This window comes from Pollachius pollachius (genome assembly GCF_949987615.1).
Source record: "Pollachius pollachius genome assembly, chromosome: 11".
NCBI lineage: Eukaryota > Metazoa > Chordata > Actinopteri > Gadiformes > Gadidae > Pollachius > Pollachius pollachius.
Window position 1 is genome coordinate 8,084,215 of NC_136944.1, and position 24,935 is coordinate 8,109,149.

The 24,935-nt window shown below is 48.3% G+C and overlaps 2 protein-coding genes across 4 annotated transcripts in view; both read right to left on the reverse strand.

Moving 5' to 3' along the window:
• Positions 1-171: 171 nt before the first annotated feature.
• The window catches only part of hao1 (hydroxyacid oxidase (glycolate oxidase) 1), a gene marked incomplete at both ends in the record, with an annotated part of 58,172 nt that continues 33,408 nt past the window's right edge, over positions 172-24,935 (reverse strand). The window contains 8 exons of the mRNA XM_079746082.1: positions 172-239; positions 498-567; positions 836-994; positions 1,461-1,552; positions 1,734-1,906; positions 2,188-2,443; positions 2,957-3,108; positions 4,909-5,045. Coding sequence (XP_079602208.1) covers positions 172-239; positions 498-567; positions 836-994; positions 1,461-1,552; positions 1,734-1,906; positions 2,188-2,443; positions 2,957-3,108; positions 4,909-5,045 — 1,107 coding nt within the window. The remainder of the gene's footprint in view (positions 240-497; positions 568-835; positions 995-1,460; positions 1,553-1,733; positions 1,907-2,187; positions 2,444-2,956; positions 3,109-4,908; positions 5,046-24,935) is intronic.
• The window catches only part of smg1 (SMG1 nonsense mediated mRNA decay associated PI3K related kinase), a 46,797-nt gene continuing 28,957 nt past the window's right edge, over positions 7,096-24,935 (reverse strand). For all 3 annotated transcript variants that reach the window (XM_079747013.1, XM_079747012.1, XM_079747011.1), the window contains exons 44-64: positions 24,505-24,614; positions 24,161-24,382; positions 22,881-23,074; positions 22,328-22,500; positions 21,503-21,782; positions 20,552-20,824; positions 19,709-19,943; positions 18,889-19,115; positions 18,309-18,465; positions 17,770-17,959; positions 16,838-17,109; positions 16,170-16,379; positions 15,514-15,651; positions 14,773-14,925; positions 12,557-12,736; positions 11,759-11,986; positions 10,640-10,851; positions 10,166-10,266; positions 9,861-10,037; positions 9,199-9,305; positions 7,096-8,646 (exon numbers count right to left, since the gene is read on the reverse strand). In XM_079747013.1, coding sequence (XP_079603139.1) covers positions 8,569-8,646; positions 9,199-9,305; positions 9,861-10,037; positions 10,166-10,266; positions 10,640-10,851; positions 11,759-11,986; positions 12,557-12,736; positions 14,773-14,925; positions 15,514-15,651; positions 16,170-16,379; positions 16,838-17,109; positions 17,770-17,959; positions 18,309-18,465; positions 18,889-19,115; positions 19,709-19,943; positions 20,552-20,824; positions 21,503-21,782; positions 22,328-22,500; positions 22,881-23,074; positions 24,161-24,382; positions 24,505-24,614 — 3,917 coding nt within the window. In that variant the 3' untranslated portion in view covers positions 7,096-8,568. The remainder of the gene's footprint in view (positions 8,647-9,198; positions 9,306-9,860; positions 10,038-10,165; positions 10,267-10,639; positions 10,852-11,758; positions 11,987-12,556; positions 12,737-14,772; positions 14,926-15,513; positions 15,652-16,169; positions 16,380-16,837; positions 17,110-17,769; positions 17,960-18,308; positions 18,466-18,888; positions 19,116-19,708; positions 19,944-20,551; positions 20,825-21,502; positions 21,783-22,327; positions 22,501-22,880; positions 23,075-24,160; positions 24,383-24,504; positions 24,615-24,935) is intronic.

The window sequence follows — 24,935 nt, forward strand, 5'->3', positions numbered from 1 at the left end:
AAAAGTCACGGTTTGTGTATTTAAATGCTGATGCGTTTACTGTGTTCATTAAAATAATGATGAATCGATGCACAAAGTAGGGGCAAAGCAGAGTGTACAATAAGAAGGCCAAACATCTATGACCGTGGTTTTGGTCGTTGGTTTTCAGTAGTCTTCAGTAATGTTGACAGGTCAGATTCTGGATGTGAATTCCTGTCTCTTGACAGTGGACCTGCTTATCTCTGCTGTAGAACGGCAGCCTACACCCCCAGACACATATTTGTTGTTGGCAAAATACTCATCTTGCTTAGCCTCTGTTAACGTTATTGCACATATCTAATATATATACCTTTTCTTTTGTCTATCTATACAACAAAATGTTACTCCAAAGTCTCCTCATAATATATGATGAATAAGTATATTCTCACTATTTAAAGATGAACAGCAGCACCAATAAAGTTGCATATAAAAAGTCGATTTTTGGTAGGAATCTACTGTATATGCTGCACGTGTGTTACCTGCCAGCGCCATTGCCAAACGAAGTTCGTCTTTCAGAAGTGTGAGAACGTCGATCACTCCCTTCTCTCCCTAAAAAAAACATACAAACACCAAAAAGCAGTGGTGAATGTGTGTTTTATTGTTACCAGTTATTCCTCATAGTAAGGAATTCCCCTGGATTCCTTACTATGTCCCCCTGTCAACCTGAGAGTTATATTCCACTTTTGTAAAACCTGTTTAAAAATACAATAACGACGCAGAACCGCTCGGTGAGACCATTCACAAAGCGAGCTGCCGGGTCACATTCTGTTTCCCTCAGCAGATCCATCCAACCTGACCCCCCTCCCCTGAGCCTCACCTCACACGCCAGCCCCCACAGTACCGGCCTTCCCACGAACACCGTCCTGGCTCCTAAAGCCAGCGCCTTCAAGACGTCCGTCCCCCTCCTCACGCCTCCGTCCAGGTACACCTCACAGCGCCCCTGCACCGCCTGCACCACCTCTTCCAACGCGTCCAACTGTTGTGTACACACCACACACACAAACAATTTCTTTAGTCTTTATCCTCACCCTGATCTGACCCCACAACAGCTTGTCCTCCAACCACCCGCTAAAGGGCTGATTATGGTTCAACGTCGTCGCAAAGCAAGACGATTAACAGACACCATTACGTCCTGGCGGACCCTCCTTGCGTCCACCGCAAGGGCCTGACGTGCGCCTCCAAAAAATTGTAACCTTGCGTTACAATGGTCTGCTCACTAAAACCCGACACGGAACCAAAACAGGTTCGCGACTGCGTCGAGGCGTCTGCGTGGTCATTGCGTTGCGTCGACATGGAACCCTATCTGAGCCTTAAGTCAAGGATAGGAGTATCATGCACTAGATGCATTATGGCTTGAAAATAATGCTGAAACCTCTGTGTCCTAATGTTGTATACGATGTGCTGTATTGTGTGCACTGTGTAACAACAAGACTTGAACGGACCGTTGCGGAAACACCGTCTAGCTGTCTACCGCCATGGTTGGACACCAGTATGCCGTCAACTCCATGGGACACAGCCTGCTTGGCATCTTCACCTTCACACACACACACACACACACACACACACACACACACACACACACACACACACACACACACACACACACACACACACACACACACAGAAAGGTCAGATATATTTGGACAGGTTTCCAAAATATTTGTTCGGTTTGAGAAGCAGGTAGTGGAAGTTGTGTGCTGTGTGTTTGTGTTTACCTGTTAATATTCCTTTGACCACCACTGGTAGTCTCGTGTGTTTTTTAAGCCAGGCGATGTCATCCCAAGAAAGGGTTGGGTCTATTGCCTTGGCTACATAAACAGCCAGTCCACTGTCGTTACCATAGCTACCCTCCGAGAAGGCCAATGATTCTGTTGAGAAGTTAGACATACTACACACACACACCAACAAACGTAACATTAGTACTACTACAATGTCTACCTATTACAGAGTGCCTGGGTTTGTATTTTATTGGAATTATATAAAAGCATTGTTTGCTCCACCAAAAAAAATGAATGCTTGAAAAAACTAATGTTCAGGTTTATTATGAAAACGTTATTTTAAATATGATATGACAATAACACAGTGGCATCATATCCATATGCTATTTTCAACTTGAAATTGTACTCCTCCTTTGAGTTTTTCGGTTCCTACCTGAGGTGTGGTTCCTACCTGAGGTGCGAGGGAAGCTTGAAGCGGTTGCGCACATCATCCCACCTCTTTCCAAGGTAGGGCGTGTCGACGGTAACGAAAATGGCCTTGTAGCCCGCCTCCTCCGCGCGGCGAACCAGGGACAGCGTCAGCTCTCGGTCCTTGTAGATGTAAAGCTGCATCCACAACACGCCTCCATCGCTCGCCACGCTCACTTCTTCTATGGTGGACGTGGCCCAAGAGCTCAGCATCATCCCCGTTTGAGCTCGTTTACATGCTGAGAAGAAACAAAAAATACGTTACAGGAAGGATCTCCTGCAAGTGTCCATCAGGCATCGTTATTCATGATCACCGTATAGGGACAATACAGTCATTCTTCTGGGCATAGTTTACTGTCAATATTGAGGTAGAAGTAACAGCTATGGACTGTCAAACCTGGGATGGTTTGGAGGAGAGCATTCCACCTTATATATGAATATGCTTTAAAGGTGACATATTATACCACCAGGTGTGAGTGTGATTAGCCGTTACAAGCCATGTTGATCTGCTAATCACACTCATACCTGGTGGTATAATATTTCACCTTTAAGTTTACCTCCTATCTTAATGTTTTACTAGTACAAGCAGCCACAACACCCAATTGTGTTTGGAGAAAAGTCCATGGGCTCAATTTTGGGCAGCAAAAACAGACACCCAAAGCCCACCATGTATTTCTACAGTTGCAACATTCATCCATTGGTTGTTCCTCTGTCTGCCCTCTCTGTGTGAGCTTGGCCCTGCTGGCCTCTACCTCTGGCTGTGGCGGTCTCTCCGTCTGCGTGGGCCATCCGCTGCATGGCCGTGGCGGCCGCACACAGAGGCATGCTGAGCGGCTGGCCCAGAATGGAGCAGGACATGTCCACCTCGGAGACATCCCTCAGCACCCGCGGCCGCAGACGCCACCTGGGGAGTTCATAAACAAAAAACGTGTTTGAACCAACCGGAATAAACGAACAAATCGGTTTGTTTACGACAAACTGCGGTCATAAAGAAACTCAGATCCCGCACTTGCTTGCTTGGAAAATTGCAAAGAATGCAGATATCATAATTATAGTTTCCTGTACATGGCGGCACGTTGTGCGTTCACGTTACATCAGCCGCCGCCCTTCCAGCGCTCGCTGCACACGTTTGTTTATCTAGCTGACATGTTTTACCATTTGCATATGAAGTCATAAGGTCAGTATGGTCTTGATACTACTGGTTCACCTAAGGTCAAAGGTTGGGAACCATTTGTATGTTTGTGGGTTAGTGTGTATGTCACAATTGAAGTTGTGTTTGTTTTGCCCCTAGGGGATGTGCTTTACCAGAGTTTAGCACTTGGTATATTGGTGCATATATATATATATATTCCTATATATATTATGGTGTAGTTAGAGCTAGGGTAGGCCATTTTTAGAAGCACAACTGGTATCTGTGGCAGTCGCAGACCTGTAGTACGCCTGTCCAATCAGGCTTATCTGCACCTCTGTCCTTAATTCTGGGTTTTACCCAATAGTGATCAACTGGATTCAGACCAGTGACTTCCATCTAACTATAGGTATCCTTGGGCCAGAAATAAAATGAAAGTTGGCATGGTTTGACATTAATCATATCAAATCTCTCCCCATGGAACATTTCTTCCTCTTTAACATGTCCAACTCAGTCCCAGTGGTCTGCTTGACCCTGGGCAGGGTATTTATACTGTGATAAGGGGGGTTTCCTATCTCTTTTGACATTTGAGTTTTGCCCTGGATGTTTGTACTCACTCAGAGTACGGCATTGTGTACAGTGGTTCACATGGCTCTCTGTTCTCATTATTATACTCTCATTATGTATCCCTATTCTGCCTCCTTAGACTGCTGGTTAATGCGCCATTGATGATGCAGGAACTTATTGAATGGAGTAGGGAGAAACACAAAGACAGCCATGAGGTTAGAATTCAATCAAAATAGACCAAAGGTTAGTGATGAAGAATAACTTATTTTTAGGACACTTCTGACAGCAAGGTATTTGATTGGATTTTAGATCATGATCAATGGAAGATCCAGGCAGCAATTTACCAAGCATACATTCAATGAGACAATAGATGTACATGATTCCTATAGGGAAACCTTCACATATCTTTCGCAGTAACATCAAAGGAAAAGGTGAGGAGGAGTGACCATCGTGGAGGGTTTCGGAATGGCCATGGCTGAAGTCAGCCATGGCGAGAGAGATAAAGTACAATACACTATGGGTGAAGTGGGCATGGCTGCAAGGCTGCAAGACAGTTAAAGGAATCTGCACAGCAAAGAGGTCAGTAGATTGGCATGGCCTCAGTATCAGACTTTGTGGCTACAGCGGCTGTGCAAATGCAAAAACTGTCTTAACACCTTTTAATAAGAGAGAGGAAGGGAGTCATCTCTATGCCCAAGAAGAATGCATACAAATTCCCTTTCAATTGTTGCAACTATTATGAACACTTCAAGGTAGGAAAGGCAATGTTTTGTCCAATCAGTGCAAGGTACAACCTATCCTACCTTTAAATGTAACATCGGCTTAGGGTTTTCACAATATTTCCTTCAATTGACTAGTAATAATATAAACAAGGTTTATATAATTTGAATATAATTGTATACTATAGTTATGATTCATATTTCTCCATCAGTTAGACATCAGAATGGCTCTTTGTGGAGGCAGTCAGGGGTATAAACGGAGCTGTTGTGTGCATCATGTGTCCTGTACCTGTTGAAAGCAGCTGTGTTGTCCGCTAGTGTCTGCTGCTGGTCTGCTCCGGAGCGGTAGTAGTCGTAGACCGCTTTAGGGAGGATCTTCTGGGCCTCCACCTCATAGTCGCTCACACAAACGCGATGCTCGGACATCTCGGACACACTTGTAGAAACCTAACTACTACAGAAACCTGAGCAAAGGCCAAGACCTTTGCTGTGTCTGTGAGAAAGGGGGACAGACGGAGGGGAAAGGGGTGAAACAGACCATGGTGGCCTCTTTAATCATTAAACTGCTGGCTTTGACCTTTACCCTGTTCGCCTCAGGAGTTTCCACACCACCCTCATACCCACACACATACTGTATGTGTGTAAACGGTGTGTATGCAACAAATCATACAATGTTTGCAGTTTCATTTTATATAATGATTATTGTTATTGTGTATGATATTATTATACATTATTGGTGTAATCCTGTAGTATACTGTACTGTACCCCCCCACCCCCTACTTTCTATCAGATGAATGCCCTTCGGGTCAGCCTTCCTGATCAATGAGTTCAACCGTCAATAAATTGACAATATGCATATCTGTTCAAAGGGTTGGAGTGGAGCTGTTGAGAGGGAAAGGTGGGTTGTAAGGACATTTGACTTGAGATGATAAACAAATGTTCACTTAGGACAGCAGTCTTTTATTTGAATTGATAAATTAATTCAAATAAAATATTTTATGGAAATTATGTATCCTTTTAATCTCAGAGTATATTTATATAAGATTCAAGGTGTTGTATTTGCCAAACATTTGCGACATAGTGCAGGGGAAGTATTTTTGTCCCTTGATTCCCACATTATTATAAAAGTGCAGAAATAATTTGAAAAATAGATAACATAAAGGATCGATTTAATTAACAAAACTTGATCAGTTTTGAAGACGTCCTTTGGTCCATAAACGATACCCCACACACTCTCATCCCAACACAATCATGTTGAGGTCGAACAGTAGGACAGTAGGCCAACGGTAACGACCGAACTTAGTGGATTGAACCAAGCTGTCCATTTCAAGGTTCGGGTCGGAGGGTAGTATTTCACAGTAAGCTAAAGATCAAAATGTAGATCGAATTGAAAACTAGGCTAGCCTATTAGAAAGATGTTATAACTGGTTCCTAACTACATAACCGGGGGATATTGAGCGACAATTGGTAAACATGTGTCATGAACACGCAACCTTTTATCGGGATCAATTTTATGGTAGGCCTAGAGCTCCAATCTACCATCTTGTCGCAACTTGTATAGGCAGTGTAATTACGGCATATCAAGAGTTTATTTTTTGTCAATTCTGTTTGTATATTTCTTGGTTTGATGAGAGTTAGTCTCAAAGGGCTTATCAGGCCACATTTATTTTTTGTCTTGAAGATAAAAAGCAAACATAGCAGTAGCCTAAAACTCAAATCATAGCTAAAGAAAATCTGTAGGCCTTTAGTTATTAGTTTGACGGCCATTAGTTTGACGAAGATAGACGCCTTGCAACGTCATGCAACTATAAAATACCTACAGTTGTAAACAAAGCTGCTCGTTAAAACTCACTTTATTTAAAACACTTATCTGAATCAAATGAGCATACTGCTGTAAAAACTAATAACCTAACTGTCTGCTCCCGTTAGAGTACTTTAAAAAATATTTTAAATGCATGAACCATTTCAATGTTGATCTGAAATGCATATTTCCAGAACTTGTTCTAACCGGCAATCCGATATTGCGTTTTTGAAGTCACTTTTTCAGTTTTTTTTTTCTTCAGACTTTCGCATGCAATCTGTTCTATCACCGATAGAGTGCGGCATAAGACCACAATCGATCAAATAAAATGTCAGTGCCGAGGCTAGTTTTCATTGAATGAATGACGCCATCGATAGTATTTAGACTTCCATTGAGGCTAAAAATATTCCCTTGTCTGGCAATGACAAATGACAAAGCATTTTAGTAAAATTAGCTGTAAGCTATAGGTTTTCCCCATTTTATTTTGTAAAAAATAATTAAATTCGATGTATTTATCTAAGAGGGTAGTCATGAATCAAGGCCTTAAATGACCACTGAACCATTAGTTTATGTGAAACTAACACCTTCAACCTGATGTGCAGCAAATTAGCACAGCAATGTTGGTAAGTTCTTAAGAATTTCAAACAACAAATTGACACATACAAGTTATAAAACTTAATCCAATCTTACGTTTATTTGGCATCAAACAAAACCCACTAAAATCTATTAAGAAACAGTTTAACACCACCACCGAAAACACAATCCTTTAATTCTTGCCACTAAAAATGTAAAACTAGAAGTCAATATCAATAAAAAAAAGCAAGCATTAGGTTTACACAACAAAGACGGCTTCTCACAGGTCAAAACAAATGAAGCTATCCACTTTTCAGCGCGTTCTCCTTGAAAAAAATCAGGAGCAAAAATATACACGACACAAAGATTAAAGATGTACACCAAAGCAAAAGGAGATCTGAGTGGCCTGCGTCTGCCACCTGTACCCAACCGTCCCGTTATTGGACCGTAGACGCACGAGCTCCGACAGAAACGCCCAACCGTTGCAGACTCACCAAAACGGGATGTCCGCCTTTTAACCCTTTTTTAATCTTTGCAACACAAAGAATCTCCCCGAAGAAACTAAAAACCTCCTCCCCTTCCATTTTACACCGCTTCTGACACTGAGGAGGTTTGTGTAAAATATAGTTCACAAAGTTCTCAGGGACAATGGTTACACAGGTCCACTCCCCGGTTAAATCTTCGTTGTTGCTGTTGTTCAGGCTTCGGGTGGGAAGTTCATTGAAGCCTCGTAATCCGGCCACAGAAACGAGTTCCTGTGCGATTTAGGAACAGATTTAACAAATAAGCCGATGGGGCCAAATCAAGGCCTTTTATTTCAAACCCCTCATCCTAGCAAGAAGGTGGGGCGCCCCAACTCTGCCTCAAAGGACTACGGGCTGATGATCGGCAGGCCAGGATGCATCACGCCCCCCCCCCCCCCCCCCGCCTTGTTCTGCATCCACTGGGACCCTTCCTTGGGTTCGGCCGATCAACACGGACAGGGCCAGATCCAGAAGGAAGGAACACCCCAATGGGTCGGGGGCGGGTGCGTACAGGCAAGGGGAGGGGGTGAGGGCGGGAAAGGGCACGCCTTCGCCTTCGTCGCCCCCTCCTTCCCAGGTCCCCTTGCTTCGCTTCCATCTCTTCGTCCTTCCACTCCAGGGAGGGGCCCCTCTGCGGTCAAAACAAATGCCACCAAAGGGGACGGGTTGGACCCTCCCCCCAACCCCCTTCTGTGAACCATTGGCCAGAATCGTGTTTGCCCAGGAGTGTTGACGGCGGCGGTGGTGGTGGTGGTGGTGGTGGTGGTGGGTGTGGGATTGATCCCCCCGCACCCCTCTCCCTTCCAGGTCGACGTGAACCCTCTCTCTCTCTCTCTCCCCCCCCCCCCCCCCCCCTCCCCCCATCACACAAACACGTCGGGAGTTTGGAGGTGGGGGGGATGTCTGCTTCCCTGCTCCCCCACCCACCTCCCATCCATGTTGTGGCACTAAGTGCTGCACGGCTTCTCTGCCCCCCCAGGCACGTCGGGACGCCGGGGAGGATCACCAAAGCCTCTGCTGGACCAAAGAGACCAAAGGCCGGTGACCCTGTTCACACCCAGGCCGTCCAGCCCTCGTACAGCTGGGCCAGGTTGTCCAAGTTGGTGGCGTCCTTGATCACGTGCTCCACCTGGGGCCAGAGGAGCACAGCAGACATGAGGGCACTGAACGGTCGACGGCGCGCAGGCATGTGTGCGCCTTTTTCCGTTTCCCACTTAAAAAAACCCGGTCTCGTACCAGCAGGCGCCAATCCTAGCAACGTATGCTCACTGCTGATTTCACTTACTCATAGCCGACTGATCGTTATGGCGGTTCTAACTAATTACGCTGGAATACAGTTCTTAAAGAGCCAGTGAACAGTGTAAAACTAGCGATTTGTCTTATATGATCGTCAACAATAATCATTCAATCATTGTTACTGAAATGAGACCCAACACAACATCCCTCATTACAGTTAAACAACAGTACTAAAAAAGTATCATAAAGCTGGTATGGCTCATAACCATGGGGATAACACGGCCCCTCTTTCCTAAAACTTATCACAGTGTTGGTATCCCATCTGAAACAGTGGGCTCACTGGCTCTTTAAATGTCCCCTCCAGTGCCTTTAACACTGGGCACAATGAGAACAGAACAGCAGACGTCTAGAAGGTCTTTACGATGCGCCGCGCGTTAATGCACACCTGCTCGTTGACGCTCATCCTCCGGTTGGGATCCACGTCTCGGCCCTCCAGCTTGGCTTTGACCCGCTTCCACACGCTCACGGCGTACGAGTTCCTCTCCTGGACCGCTGCGACAAGGAGAGACAAACCAGCATTAACGGACCCTGGGAAACTACGTAGCAGCCCCTTTAAACTAGAGGCTGGGAGGCACAGTCACCATCGTTGACTGTCGATCTGAATTGGCCCTTAGTCACCTGAGAAAATATTTACTGGAGGCCAAACTAAAGGCAAGTCATCTTTTCTCCGGACTCGCCGGTTCACAGTTCAGTTCCTAGCTGACCTGGGAACTGTCTGGCCTTGGCGAGAGCAAATCGATTTTAAAGGTGATTAGACCACCAGGTGTGAGTGTGATGAGCCGTAATAAGGAGTTAAAAAAAAGTCAGCCTCTTCTGACATCACAAGTGGGCGTGTCCACCTAGATGTATGACGGCTTGTAACCGCTGATCACACTCACACCTGGTGGTACAATACGTCGCCCAAACAAATCATCTCGCTCTGATTGGCTGGAGAAGGCCGCGCCCATGTGTGGAAACAGACCCCATTTTCTAGGCCTTCCACTTCGCCTGTGTTCCAGCATTGGCCTTCAGACCAACAGCCAGATCAAACAACCGAGGGGCTCGTACCTCGCCCCGTCTTGGGGTCCCGTATAGCCCGCTTGGGGCTGGGGTTCAGGGCCTTGCTGGTCATCGCCAGGGGCCCGGGGGGGGTGTCGGCGGGGGTGTCCAGGTTACGAGGCGGAGCCTTGCGGGCGTTCTGAGACATGGAGTCGGGCTGGGTCTTCACACTGGTGGAGCGCACCGCTGGGAAGGGAAGGGAGACGCCGTGTTCAAAACTCACGCACCCCGGCCGTCCTCGGACACAAAGTGTTCGTAACAGTAGTAGAAGTGTTAGGCAAAAGAAAAGCGCAGTGGCACTATGAAATACGCACCTGCTGCGAAGCTGCTCTGCACGGTGGAGGTGGGGCTGACGCATTCGCTCTCTCTCTGGGTCACCAGTGGAGAGGCGAATCCCACCAGGCCGTTGTAGACACTGGGGAGACACCACAGAGACAGAGTTGAATGGGTTTGAGACCGTCTCGTGATAGTAAGTCAATCGTCTAGAAACACATTGTTTTTTAGCTGTACCACGATTGTGGGATTAAGGAAGCACTTGATGTATGATGTCTCCTGAAACACTACAACTAAATAATAATAATACACTATTCCAGCAGCAAATGTGGTATGGTTGTTAAGAGTTAATAAATTGAAAAAAAAAACAATTATGTACATGTGAGAACGTTTAAAAGTTTTAATGAAATGCAAGTGTACTCCCAGATTAAATTAATTAATTTGTTTTTCTTTAATTCTCTTAAGATCTAGCTTCCACAGATGTGTGCGTGCGTGCGTGCGGTCCACCGCCGTACCTCTGGCTCTGGGCCAGCAGCTCCTTCAGCGTGGCGGGGATCTCCTGCAGCAGCTCCTGCTGCTGGGTGGTGCGCGGCTGCCCGCTGGCCTGCACCACGCTGAACAGCACCATCTGCATGTTGTCCTGCCACGCCTTGTACTCCTGCAGGAAGGCCCGCACGCTGCCCTCGTACGCCACCTCCTCGCCCTCCGCCAGAGCGCTCTCCTCGTCCTGGGGGGGGGGGGGGGGGGGGGGGGGGAGGAGGGAGAGGTCGTGGGTTTGGTTACTAAAGGATGCAAACGGCGCGCGGTCCAGTGGCTAAGAAGACACAGGTGATTCAAATGCAAATGTTATCAATTATAGCTCACAACCAGAGTTCCTGATATACCGAAGAGCTGAGCCTCTGAGTCTACAAGCTCAGAGTCAATCACCTCAGGTCCACAGGCTCAGACTAGATGATCAGGGTCTGATGCTCAGGCTCCACCAGCTCAGAGTCAGAAACACATCAAGACTGGTTGTACATCTATACCCATGCGAGCAAACGCTGATACGGATGGTAACGTATAATCCAGTCCCTCCAGAAAAACGTGATTATGCGATCGCATAATTCAACGCATAATCAGCCAAAGTCCGCATATTCATGCGGGGGCCGCATCATTTCAAATATGCCGCACTTTCACCGCATAAATTGCCGATTTCCGCGCAAAATATGCGGGGCTTGCATGATTTCATAATCCCTGCATTTTCGTTGCAAAAAAAGTCATATATCTTAGCAGAAAGTTGAAAAATGTTGCGCTCACTTCACACAAGAGAAGCCATTTCCCCCTGTTGCCATGGGAACGTTATGCAGTGACGTAATTACGCGACGTGAACGTCATCGAAAAGCTGCATTTTTCTCAAGTTCCCGCAATTTCATCGCAGAAAATATGCCGCATATTTCATCGCGTTTAAGAAAACGTGCCGCATAAGCAAGGATTTTTGGCCGCAACAATCACAAAAAAACGACGCATTTTTCAGGAGGGACTGATAATCCCACGTGTGGACCATGAAACCTATTGCTCTAGACAATTCCTCTACAACGTCCCACGGCTGAGAGGAGCCTGAGGCCTGATCCTTGGCCCCCCCCCCCCCCCCCTACCTTGGCCATGGCGCGCAGCAGGTGCTTGACGTCGGCCAGCTGGCGGTTGTGCACCGACAGGATGCCCTTGATGGAGTCGACCAGCAGCTGCAGCGTCTCGCCGCAGGCGTCCAGCTGCTGGTCCCGCTCCTCTTGGGCCGCCTGCTGGTCAACCAGCTCCTGGCTCAGCTGCTTCTGGGCGCACGCCAGCCAATCAGCGGTGCCGATGGGCAGGGCCAGGGCGGGGCTCTGCATGGGGGAGAACGGAGTCACACACACAGGGTCATGTTTCATTCGTTACCATGTCTGTTATGACCTCACACGTACAAGTCCGAGATGTGCTAAAACTGGTGGGAAAAATCCTACGTTTCCGAATTTTACACTCCGCTCCAATTCGGGTCCACTTCTTTTTGTGACATGATGTTGTCATCTGTTTAACTAAACTTTGCTCGATATGCAACCAAATGATCCCAAAGTTGGCATGGGCACGTTCTTTATTTCAATTCAATTGTATTTGTATAGCCCTTAATCACCATTACAGTCTCAAAGGGGTTAACAGGCCAAATGTTCATGACAGCCCCCTGACCCAAGCCCCCAAAGAGGGCAAGAGAAATCTCCCTTAATCAGCAACGAAGAAACATTGAGGAGGAACGAGGCGTGGGGGATCCCTCCTTCCAGGGAAGGTCCGCAGTGCAGTGGGTACATTTCCTTTAGCTCCGTGGCTCCGTGGGGAGGGTCACCTCCCCCCGGCGCGGCAGGAGCCTGGGGCAGTATATCGGCGTGTTTCTCCGGTGTTGCTCGGTGCGGTTGGGAGCTTACCAGTCGCTGCAGCAGCTCCAGCTCCAGCGGGGACACCGTGTTGCTGAACTGGGAGGCGTAGGAGCAGGTCTGCTGGCAGCGCTTCAGCAGGTCGAACAGCGTCGCGTCCATGTTCAGGGCCTCGGGGGTCCGCGTGCGGAGCCCCTCGAAGTTCAGGATGGTGGAGCACAGGAAGGTCACCTGAGGACAGGATGTGTAAATATTTGCAAATGATTCAGCTTATACGATTGGGTTATTTTTGGCAACCTTAATATGAAAATTACATTTGTTTAACATCAATCAAGCATATTGTTAAAAAGTGAATAACTCATTAGATGTGGTGCATGCCGAAATCCAATTAATTTCTTTATGGTGGCCTTTGCTGCAAAAAGACAAAGTAAATATTCTCTGGTCGGACTTTAAAGTAACTTTAGTGACTATAGTAGCAAGGGCAGATGTAGTAGTGAACGGTGTGCTCTATGTAGTAGTGAACAGTGTGCTCTATGTAGTAGTGAACAGTGTGCTCTATGTAGTAGTGAACAGTGTGCTCTATGTAGTAGTGAACAGTGTGCTCTATGTAGTAGTGAACAGTGTGCTCTATGTAGTAGTGAACAGTGTGCTCTATGTAGTAGTGAACAGTGTGCTCTATGTACTAGTGAACAGTGTGCTCTATGTACTAGTGAACAGTGTGCTCTATGTAGTAGTGAACAGTGTGCTCTATGTAGTAGTGAACAGTGTGCTCTATGTAGTAGTGAACAGTGTGCTCTATGTAGTAGTGAACAGTGTGCTCTATGTAGTAGTGAACAGTGTGCTCTATGTAGTAGTGAACAGTGTGCTCTATGTAGTAGTGAACAGTGTGCTCTATGTAGTAGTGAACAGTGTGCTCTATGTAGTAGTGAACAGTGTGCTCTATGTAGTAGTGAACAGTGTGCTCTATGTAGTAGTGAACAGTGTGCTCTATGTAGTAGTGAACAGTGTGCTCTATGTAGTAGTGAACAGTGTGCTCTATGTAGTAGTGAACAGTGTGCTCTATGTAGTAGTGAACAGTGTGCTCTATGTAGTAGTGAACAGTGTGCTCTATGTAGTAGTGAACAGTGTGCTCTATGTAGTAGTGAACAGTGTGCTCTATGTAGTAGTGAACAGTGTGCTCTATGTAGTAGTGAACAGTTTGCTCTATATAGTAGTGAACAGTGTGCTCTATGTAGTAGTGAACAGTGTGCTCTATATAGTAGTGAACAGTGTGCTCTATGTAGTAGTGAACAGTGTGCTCTATGTAGTAGTGAACAGTGTGCTCTATGTAGTAGTGAACAGTGTGCTCTATGTAGTAGTGAACAGTGTGCTCTATGTACTAGTGAACAGTGTGCTCTATATAGTAGTGAACAGTGTGCTCTATGTAGTAGTGAACAGTGTGCTCTATATAGTAGTGAACAGTGTGCTCTATGTAGTAGTGAACAGTGTGCTCTATGTAGTAGTGAACAGTGTGCTCTATGTACTAGTGAACAGTGTGCTCTATGTAGTAGTGAACAGTGTGCTCTATATAGTAGTGAACAGTGTGCTCTATGTAGTAGTGAACAGTGTGCTCTATGTAGTAGTGAACAGTGTGCTCTATATAGTAGTGAACAGTGTGCTCTATGTAGTAGTGAACAGTGTGCTCTATGTAGTAGTGAACAGTGTGCTCTATGTAGTAGTGAACAGTGTGCTCTATGTAGTAGTGAACAGTGTGCTCTATGTACTAGTGAACAGTGTGCTCTATATAGTAGTGAACAGTGTGCTCTATGTAGTAGTGAACAGTGTGCTCTATATAGTAGTGAACAGTGTGCTCTATGTAGTAGTGAACAGTGTGCTCTATGTAGTAGTGAACAGTGTGCTCTATGTACTAGTGAACAGTGTGCTCTATGTAGTAGTGAACAGTGTGCTCTATATAGTAGTGAACAGTGTGCTCTATGTAGTAGTGAACAGTGTGCTCTATGTAGTAGTGAACAGTGTGCTCTATGTAGTAGTGAACAGTGTGCTCTATGTACTAGTGAACAGTGTGCTCTATATAGTAGTGAACAGTGTGCTCTATGTAGTAGTGAACAGTGTGCTCTATATAGTAGTGAACAGTGTGCTCTATGTAGTAGTGAACAGTGTGCTCTATGTACTAGTGAACAGTGTGCTCTATGTACTAGTGAACAGTGTGCTCTATGTACTAGTGAACAGTGTGCTCTATGTACTAGTGAACAGTGTGCTCTCCGTACCTGGCTGGTGCGCTGGTTCTCCCGGCCCACCATGGCGCGGCGCTCCCCGATGGTCAGCTCAAAGTCCTGCAGCACAGGGGCCAGGGCCGGGTTGGCCCCGCCCGCCCACTTCAGACGCTGCTCGATGCTGGCCTCCAGGTTGGCCAGCTTCTCCTGGAGGTGGAGAGAGGAAGAGCGGGTGAAGGAGAGGTAAGCAGATGTGGACCAAAGCAATGTTTAATTCATTACGTTTGTATGTAAATATATAAACCTGCTGCGAAAGTGACATTGTGGAGCTTTCAGTGACTAAATCTGTAGAACAGATTCCATCAATCCCGACACCATTAACCCAGGGAGTCAGTCTCTCATTCAATTTCGTCTGTGCCGGCAATTGCATGACCAATATTTTGTTTTTCGGTATTATAGTTGCTACTTGCTTCGTAATTGTTTTTTGTCACACTGTCGTTAACAAGCATCTTGCCAGAGTGACACTGGCCAGAGAGCTAGTTTGCGAAGTTACACAGCATCCCTCTAAACTTTGGAGAGATTTCTGCAGAAGTGTAAGTGCAGCACCGGAGAGCAGTGGCTCTTTGGCAATGCACCCTCCTTAGTTATTGTATGGTTTGGATTCTAAACCATACAATAACCAAGGAGGTGCATTGTGGGTGGGTTCTTATCCAGAACCATTTCAAGGAGGAAGCGTTTGGACACAGTTTTGTGGGACTGGAGTTAAACTCCCCCTCGGCGTCGTCCGGGTCCCACCTGAACGGTTGCGATGGCCGCCTCGTCCTGGCTCAGCTTGTAGAGCTTCTTCTTCATGTTGCCCAGGATGATGGAGCGGGGCGGGGGGTTGACACTCAGCTGCTGGTTCCGGGGCCCCAGCACGTCCTCGTGCTGCCACTACTCAGCACGTACAAGAAACACACCAAGGGAATACATCAATGGGGTTGGAAGGACAACTGTCTGCCAAAAAATGTGCGAAGAAAGTAGGGCTGAACGATTTGGGGAAATCCTCGAATTGCGATTATTTCGTTCAATATTGCTATTGGGGTTTAGTATATCATATTTAAAGTGTATGTTATGTATCCTTATCTTCCAACACATCATTGGAAGCAGTCAACATATAAACTGCTCTTTCCTTTAGGCCAGGCCTATGTGTTTCGATGAATTGATGATATTGTAACATCTTTAACTATTGAACTGAAAAAAGCAAATAAATACAAATCTCACTGATCTCCAGCCTTTGCGTTTTGCAAATCCCATTCCATTACATCGCGATGTCCGTTTAAATACTTAATTATTATTTTACAGCCATAATACAGAGGTGCAAACGTTGGGTGTGGACATATGGGCATGCAACATTAGAACTAAATCCCCCTCCTATCAAAGTTTGCCCCGGCTCGTGGCGCCCTGCAGACCTGGAACATGGCGAGATGCAGCTGGGTCCTCTGCAGGCTGACTTTGGCGGCGTCCAGGCTGGAGTCCAGCCGGCGCATGAGGTCCACCTTCTTCCAGGCCGTGTCGTAGGAGGAGGCCAGCACGGTGGCGCGGTTCAGCAGCAGCTGGGAGAGCCGGCCCGAGGCCAGGCCCTCCTCCACCGCCTTCTTGCACAGGTCCTCCAGAGAGACCTGGTGGGGGGAGACCGGGGGGTAGAAATAAGAGCAGGCCAAGATCACACGTGTCAACAACATTTGAGTGCGTCTCATGTTCACATGTCCCTGTGGTCGATCAACTGGTGCACTACACTTTCATGAGTAAAAATCCTTATATTTTGGTACTTTTGGCTCCATATTTGAACAGATTTTTGAAGAATGGTATTATTTAAATGTCATTTTAAAGTGGATCACTATCGAGTGCTCAAGAGTTCAGCTTTAAATACCAACCCTTTACCACCGGGCAGCACATTGAAGCATTCCCCATCCTGAGATTGAATAATTGACGCATTCGGATAGCGATGACCTTGTTTACCTCACCACTAGCACCTCTGATCAATCAACACAAGTGGCTAACAGAGAACCCAGCATACAGCAGGACAACTGCACCTTTCTATAGTCCAGCACAACCGCTATACACGCAGTAGGCTCACCTTGGTGTCCGCCCCGAAGTCTTTGGCCTCCACCTGGGCCACGAGGTCCAGGCCCAGGGCCGACAGGGTGCTGCAGAGGGCCAGGCCCAGCGCCTGGGTGGGCAGCCCCAGCAGCATCTGGCGCACGTACTCGGCCGTGAAGCACTTGATGGGCCGCGTCATCTGCTCCTCGCTCACCACCGCCGTCCCGGGGCCGGCGCCGGCCCCCGGGCCTCGGTAGACCCCCGGCCCGTTGGGGGCGGGGCTTTCCTCTGCAGCCGGAGGGGATGTGGCTGGGGGAGGGGCCACGAGGATGAGATAAAGTCACTGTGCATATGGCTAGTGTCTGATTGGTGCAGCAAGAGGGCGTGTGGCTGGGGGAGGGGCCACAACGATAAGATACCAACAATGTCTGATTGTAGGCTGCCAAATAATTCAAATTAATTAGACATTTAAAGTTTAATTATTATCTTATGCTGGACACTGACCACATTTTTCACACGTTTTAAAGATGAAGGTGTCCTACTGCACAAAATGATTAATAATAGTCACAATTCATTTGAATTAGATATTGTTGCCATCAATTATTAACCGATGCAATGCTGAAGCCAGTTTCAAGACTGGCGTGTTCCACCTTGGGAAATCTTCAATACCTTAAAGCAATGTGTTACAGTTCAACCAGCTCGTAGCTTAGAAATTGCCCGGACATAGCTGGAGTAGATTGATATTTATTTGCATAACTTTATAGATTAAATGATATACTCTTATAAAAAATGCTGATTAAATACGCTAGTTTGCGTCACATAGTTGCCTAGAGAGAGAACTGCTTGGAAAGCCTCCCACTGACTGACTGGGAGGGGTCTCAATCTCCCCCATTGAGACTTCACACAGCCAGTAAAAAAAGCGTGGACAAGTGGGGCTCCTTCGACGATCCCCCCTGGGTTGAGACTTACTGGAGAGGGTGCGAGCGAAGGAGGTGCAGAGCCTGAAGAAGTCCCTGATGGTCTGCAGCCTCTTCAGGAAGAACACCTCCTCCATGACGCGGCGCTGGGACGGGCTGTCCAGGAGGATCCCCCGGGACACCCGCACCTCCCACATCACGTCCACCTTCTGCCAGGCGGGGGGTACCTCCAGGGAGCCCAGCTGGAGGGGGGGGGACACCACCAGGGGTCAACACGCAGCCGTTTACATGAGGTCTCAAACTGGGCCTTTAGTGATACTTAGTGGCCACGGCAAAGGAACTTTGCAGTGGCCAACAAGGCAATGATAGTCATACAAAGATGTTACATTGTCTTTACCAAATAGCATGTTTGCTAACAGAGCAGCACAAACTGCAGAGTCGAAGAATGAATTTGAAGGCCCCCTACATTTCCTATGATATTGGATGCAGGAGGTTGGATATTTGACGTTTCACCGTCAATATGTGAAAACATGGTCTTGTTTTGTAACCAAATTGAAATGGATTTGAAAATGCAGTGAAAGGGTGCAATACCTTGTCCGTCAGTTGCCCGAACGCGGTCTCCAGTTGGGCGAACATCCCATCGAAGGCCACCAGGAGCATCTGCCCGGCGGACATCTTGGGCGGCTCGTGTCCGACAGCCTCCAGCACGCGTGGCTGGATGAGCTCAGAGTACTGGGCACGCAGCATCCTGCAGCGCCACACACAACAACAACACGTTAGCTTCTAATCAGGGGTTTTACGAATTTCAGGCAACAATATTATGTTAAAAATATATCGATATTTATATAACTTGTCGGGTATTTATTTACCAAATGTAAAAAATATATATATTTATATATCTTAACAGGTCTTTATTTACCAAAAATAAAAATACAATTAAAGCTAGGGTGGGTAATTTTTTTACTGTAATAACTGGCAAAACTGTCATAATAGCCCATGGCCTGTTTTCTCCAAAATTACCCACCCTAGCTTTAAGTTTATATTCACAAATACAACAACTGACGTAGATCATCCTCAAGCAGTCCCAGCTTCTCCGAACCTCTGCTTTACCCCATGGTGTCACACACACACACACACACACACACACACACACACACACACACACACACACCTGGTGATGTGGAGGCAGTGGGCCTGGGCGTCGCGGTCCAGCCCTATGGAGGTGGAGTGGAGGCTGGCCTGCAGGCCCTCCACCAGGCCCTGCAGGTCCAGCCCGTCGGAGCCCTGCTCCACCAGCTGCTCCAGCTCCGCCAGCATGGCCTCCAGGGTGGGCTCCTCCTTCAGCATGCAGCGCAGCGCCTCGGGGAAGATGATCTGACGGAAGTTGGCGTTCAGCTCCTGGGCGACCGAGAGAGAGGGAGGGAGGGAGGGAGAGAGGAAGATGAGGCCCAGATTCTGGCTCAGAGTGTTGGGCCAGCACACGGCACACATATCAAGTTCACATTTGCAGCGCGACCCGTCGATCCGGTTCCAGTCCTGTTTGTTTGCTTGCTTCAATGGCTAGCATTCATTCATTCGTCATTGTTATCTAGAAGCGAGTATGTCTAATTGTACATGCCCTTTTACATTTGTCCATGTTATGATTATTACTTTTATGTTGCAAGTTTAGCTCAGGAACAATACTATACAATGGTGTAGTCCCTTTTTGCTAGTTAAAGCACAATGAAATGGTTAATTCATTTTGAAACGGTTCATTCTAAATAATACTTAGGTATTTTTGTCATCTGCACGTATTATTGAATCGATATCGAAGCAAATGGTTCAATATCAAATCGAATCAAGACCTAAAGAATTGAATTGAATTGTGAGGTACCTGGCAATACCCAGCCCTATTCATGATCACTAGACCACAACATGACCACAATATGTCCAGTACATTTGACACACCCAGGTCCTTAAAGACTAGCGTCCATCCCCCCCCGTCGACTCACGTGCAGGCAGGTGTAGACACCGTTGGCCAGGTAGACCACCTGCAGGGTGTGGGTGGGGGCGGGCAGGTCGAGGTCGTGGGGCAGCAGCTGGCAGCGCTCCAGCAGCGTGGCCAGCATGCCGATGTTGGAGCTCATGCTGCACAGCTCCTCCAGGAACCATGCGCCGTCCCGGGACGTCAGGTCAACCAGCTGCTGCCCGGCACTGGCTGCCGCGCTCTCCATGATCAGGTTACGTCTGGAAGAGTGAGTGAGTGAGTGAGTGAGTGAGTGAGTGAGTGAGTGAGTGAGTGAGTGAGTGAGTGAGTGAGTGAGTGAGCGAGCATGTTCTGATAATGATCAGGTTCTGTCTAAAGAGAGGGGAGACACTTTCTGATGGCTGAACATGAACCACGTGACCCATTCACACTTACTGATGCCTCTACCATTACCAGTCGTAGTAGTAGGGCCAACCAACTTGGGGAATTTTTTTACTTTACATTTACTTTTACATCTAGCAGACATTTTTAACGGATCATAGACACATTCACACAACGACAGCGGAGTCACATATGCAAGGCCACAGCCAGCTCGTCAGGAGCAGTGAGGGTTAGGTGCCTCGCTCAGGGACACCTCGACACTCCAACTAGCAACTTTGTGGTTATGAATGAAATGACAGCGATTGGTAAGGCATAGAGTAGTGGAGTGTTGGTTAACAAAAGCTTGCTTCCTCCATGAGTGGCCAATGACTAAACGTGATCAACCATATTTGTCTCCAACACACACCCCCAACCCCACACACTCCCGCCCCCCACACACACAGTTCCCCCCCCCCCCACACACACACACACACACACACCCACCCACCTCATGAGGGCGCAGAGGGCGGAGGTGATGATGGCGGCCAGGCTGAGCGAGCCCTGCTCGCCGTTCTCCCGCTGGAACGCGGCGATGCAGCGCTCGATCTCCGCCAGCTGCTCCTCGCAGGTGTGCGTGGTGGTGGCCTCTGCCTTGAGGCGCTCCGCCTGCCGCAGCACGCGCCCGTTCACCTCCGCCGCCTGCTGCTGCAGCGCCAGCTCGCAGGAAGAGAGGAACTGGCAGCTGGCGGGCGGCGGCTGGGGCGCGAACAGGGCCTCGTAGCTGAGGGGCGGAGCACACAGAGCGCACAGGGTCAGTGTCACGGTCGCTGCCCCTTCTGTGGGATGGGGGCCGGCCTGGCGGAGCCACATAGGAACCCGTCCTCTAACGGCGTTGGAATGGTCAGTCCCCGCTTGGCCATACAGGAAGTACAGTGGGAAGCTTACACAGCCAATACATTTCAATGAGACTCGCATTGGACAGAGGCTGTATAGCAGGACATGCCTCCTATGAAGCTTCAACAAAAAGGGAGAGTAATAATATAGCGATTGAAATTATGCTAATAAATCGATATACTTGTATTGGTTTGCTGGACGGACTGATCGGCAACAAGTCGGTTTGCATCTACCGAGTGATTCGCCGTTCAAATTTGCTTTAGGCAAGATTCAATTAAGTGTCTTTTGTTAGAAATGGTGTAGCCTTCAGTGCGTTAAATGCTTCGAATATCTGATGTGAACGACCGTCTGCCCCTGACAATGCCGATTTATTTTATTCTGTAGGGAAGGAGGGAACCGAGAAGAAGGGGACATTTTCAGTTTAGTTTCAAAACCTTGCTTGCTTCCACTCTTTCCCTTCCTCTCTTTACAACTGCTGAGTCCGTCCTAAAGCACTAGACTGACGGACTGAAGGGGGGGGGGGGGGGGGGGGGAACCATGAGAAGGGCGGGTGCGAGCGACTGACTGCCTGTAGATGTCCTGGCACCGCTCCGCCGTCATGCCGCCCAGCAGCCCATCCATCCAGGCCCGCCACCGGTGGGCGCGGTGCCGCAGCAGGGCGGCCCGCGGGTACAGCAGCGCCGCCGTGGCGTAGCTGTGCAGCTGCTCCAGGCAGCCGCGCAGGGCCCCGCGGCGCTGCTGCAGCAGGGCGCCCACCTCCGCCTCCAGGCCCTCGCACTGGCCGATCAGGTGGGCCTGCCCCGCGTTCTGCAGGAAGGCCGTGGCCGGGACGTAGCTGGGGGGACCTGGGGGGGGGGAAGATAAGACCTCAATAAATACATTCCATTATTATAGCTAAATAAAAAAATGACTAAATGATTAAGGAAAACGGCCATGCCGGAGGTAGTCATAAGGCAAGCATGTCTAGAGTGACTGACGTGCCAGGGGCGGTGAAACATTAGCCTCAACATTGTTACACGATGGAAAGTACGTTTTCATGCAGTGATACCGGATTAAGAAAGTAAACAAAATGGCTCTGGTAATTTCATTTAGAAATAAGTCCTTTGACCAGTTTAATGGTAAATGGTCTGCATTTATATATCGCTTTTATCCAAAGCGCTATCCAATATTGCCTGACAATCACCAATTCATGCACACATCGACTGCAGAGTCAACAACGCAAGGCGACAGCCAGCTCGTCGGGAGCAGTCAGGGTGAGGCGTCTCGCTCAGGGACACCTCGACAATAAGCTAGGAGTAGCCGGGGATCGAACTAGCAACCTTGCGGTTACCAGCCAACCCGCTCTATGTGTGTCTGTGTTCAGAGTCATACCAACGTCGCCGGGTCTTACCGAGGTCGATGGGGCTGCTGATGTCCTGCAGGAGGCTGGCCAGCTGTGTGGCCTCCAGGCTGGCGAAGGCCGCCTGGTACTGGGAGATCCACTGGTCCAGGTCCGTCAGCTTGCTCTGGATGGCCTCCTGAGCGGTCCGCTGACGGGACTGCAGCTGGGTGTGTTCAGAATACCTGGAGCAAAGTGGACGGGGTGGATGGAGAGTCAGAAACTTCATCTTGTTTGTCTGCTGCTTAAATAACCCTTGGGGAGTAATGGAGGATTCCCCAGTGTTCAAGGCCATGGCCACACAACACTGGTTATTAATTCATCATTCATTTCATGCCTTCCACTGCAGCATTGTTGTATCCTTTATTTAACCAGGTTAGTTGAGAGGTAAACCTTTAACAAGAGCGACATGGCCAACATGAGCCTGACGTGAAATATTTCGTACCATTTAAAAAAGAAAATCCCAGCTGAAAAGCAGGTTCTAGGAATTCCGCATGACTGCCGTTTGTGTAAAAGCAACAATGTTAGAGCGTATCGAAAAAGGCTCTGGATGAGGCCTTGGCACCTCTGCTCCAGGCTGACGATGAGGTGGTCGACGTGGTTCTCCGCCCCCTCCAGGAAGGTGGCCTCCTCCACCAGCTTGGCCTGCAGCTTCTCCCCCTGGCCCAGCAGCTCCTGCAGGGCCAGGTACTCCCCCACCGCTTCCTCCACCTGGGGCAGCACGCCCAGCATCTCCTCCCGGTTCTTGAACCAGTTTACCTGGAGGGCGGAACGGTGCAGCGGTGAGGGGAACGTGCATCATTTCTGTGCTCTTGAGAGCCTCCTCTTCAGTACAATCATTGATAGCCTCGATGGTAGCCCAGGCCCAACTCCCCCTCAAATCTTACTCCAAGGTTTTCGGAAAACTTGGCAGCCCTCGCCAAGACAAAACACTACGGAGGCGCAGAGAAATTGCGGGCCAAAAGAAAACTGGCCCTTCAGACAGATGCTTTAAACTGTTCCAAACTGACTGATAGGTTTGCTGCGGGACCTTCAGCAAGGGTGTTAAGTAAGGGATAATTTAGCATTATCCTGCCATTTATATTTTCATGCGTTTTACAATCCAAATATAAAGTCTTTCACAAGCCACAACTTTGTTTCCCTGGTAACGCCCGAGGGTTTGACTAATTCCTGGAACAACCATTACCCTCCCGTAAGGTTCTTATGCAACGGATCGTTGTTCACTACTCCAGTAATTAGGACAGACCTTAGCTACGACTAGAATACGGGAGGTATTCTAGTCCGCTCAGCTATGAGCCACAGAGCTAACGTTATGCATTGTACACATTCATAATTCATCCCAGCCTTTATACCACAGATACTCTAGGGTCTATAGCATATAACCGCGTCTTCTGATTACAGTTTAATTCATTTTTCACAATTAACCAGCTCTCGTTTTAAAGGCTGAACAGAGAATTTGACTGGAACTACTTAGCAGGTGTCCGTATATCAGGAGTTTATGCACACCCTTCAGCAATCAGAATCGAGTTTTCCCCCAGACCGTGGTATGAAGAACGTTTATAGGCTCTTCTTGTGCTGCAGACACAGAAACATCCAAGTAGGGAGCACTTTGGGAGCGCACAAAAACCAATGTTCAAGTGCGAAAGATGGGACGATTTTCTTGTCCTGGTCAGACCCTGGATATCCACGCCCTTGGCGTGAGCTAGGTTGAGCCCGTCTTGTATTGTCATATTCCTTGAGAGCCTTCCCCCCTCACCCCCCGTCCCCTAAAAGATGGGTCAACTTAAACATGGCCTTTTTCAAAAGGCCTGCATGGCGATTCGGCGCATGGTGCGTTCCCCTCACCTTGATCTCGGCCACGCGCGATGAGAACAGTGAGCGCGTGATGTCCCGCTCCATCTCCCTCTTGCTCTGCTTGTTCTCCGCCTGCTGCCCGCCGCCGCCTCCGTACACGGCCCCCGCGAAGCCCACCTCCCCGCCGGCGGTCCAGTCCACCAGGGGGTCGTACACAAAGGCCTCCAGCAGGGTGAGAAGGGTCTCGCGGCCGCGACGCATCATCTGCACCACCTGCAAGACAACCCCCCCACGCCATGTCAATCAAGGTCCGCTGATGGTTTCCCTTTCTGCTCCCAAGAGTCCAATATAAATACATATATATATAGATTTATATATATATATATCCAGCACACCTGCTCACAGGACAGTCTGAAGATGCCTTCCACCCCGGTGACCCCCAGGGCGGTCTCGATGTTGTGGGTCATGCGGAACGGCACCTTCTCGGGGACACGGAGGCTCTTGCCTGTAGGGGGGGGAACACGTTGACGAGATGAGGGAGATTCCGCAAGAGACTCAAGTCTCAGTTGTTCAGCGTTCACCTGGACTCTGCAACGTCTCCCTCCTTACCCCCCCACCCTAACTCTCCTAAAAGCACCCCTATTACACACTTATGGTATGTATAAACGTCCTGGCACTTAAAAAGAGTACTAAGCATTGTGTAGCGTCTTATCCTAGCTTTCCTTGCTGTATACAGGGAACGGCTTAACTGGCACTTCTTCTATTCTTCTTCTTCACTGTACCGACAGCGATTGGTTGTTTCTCTTTCTGACAAATTTTCTTATTG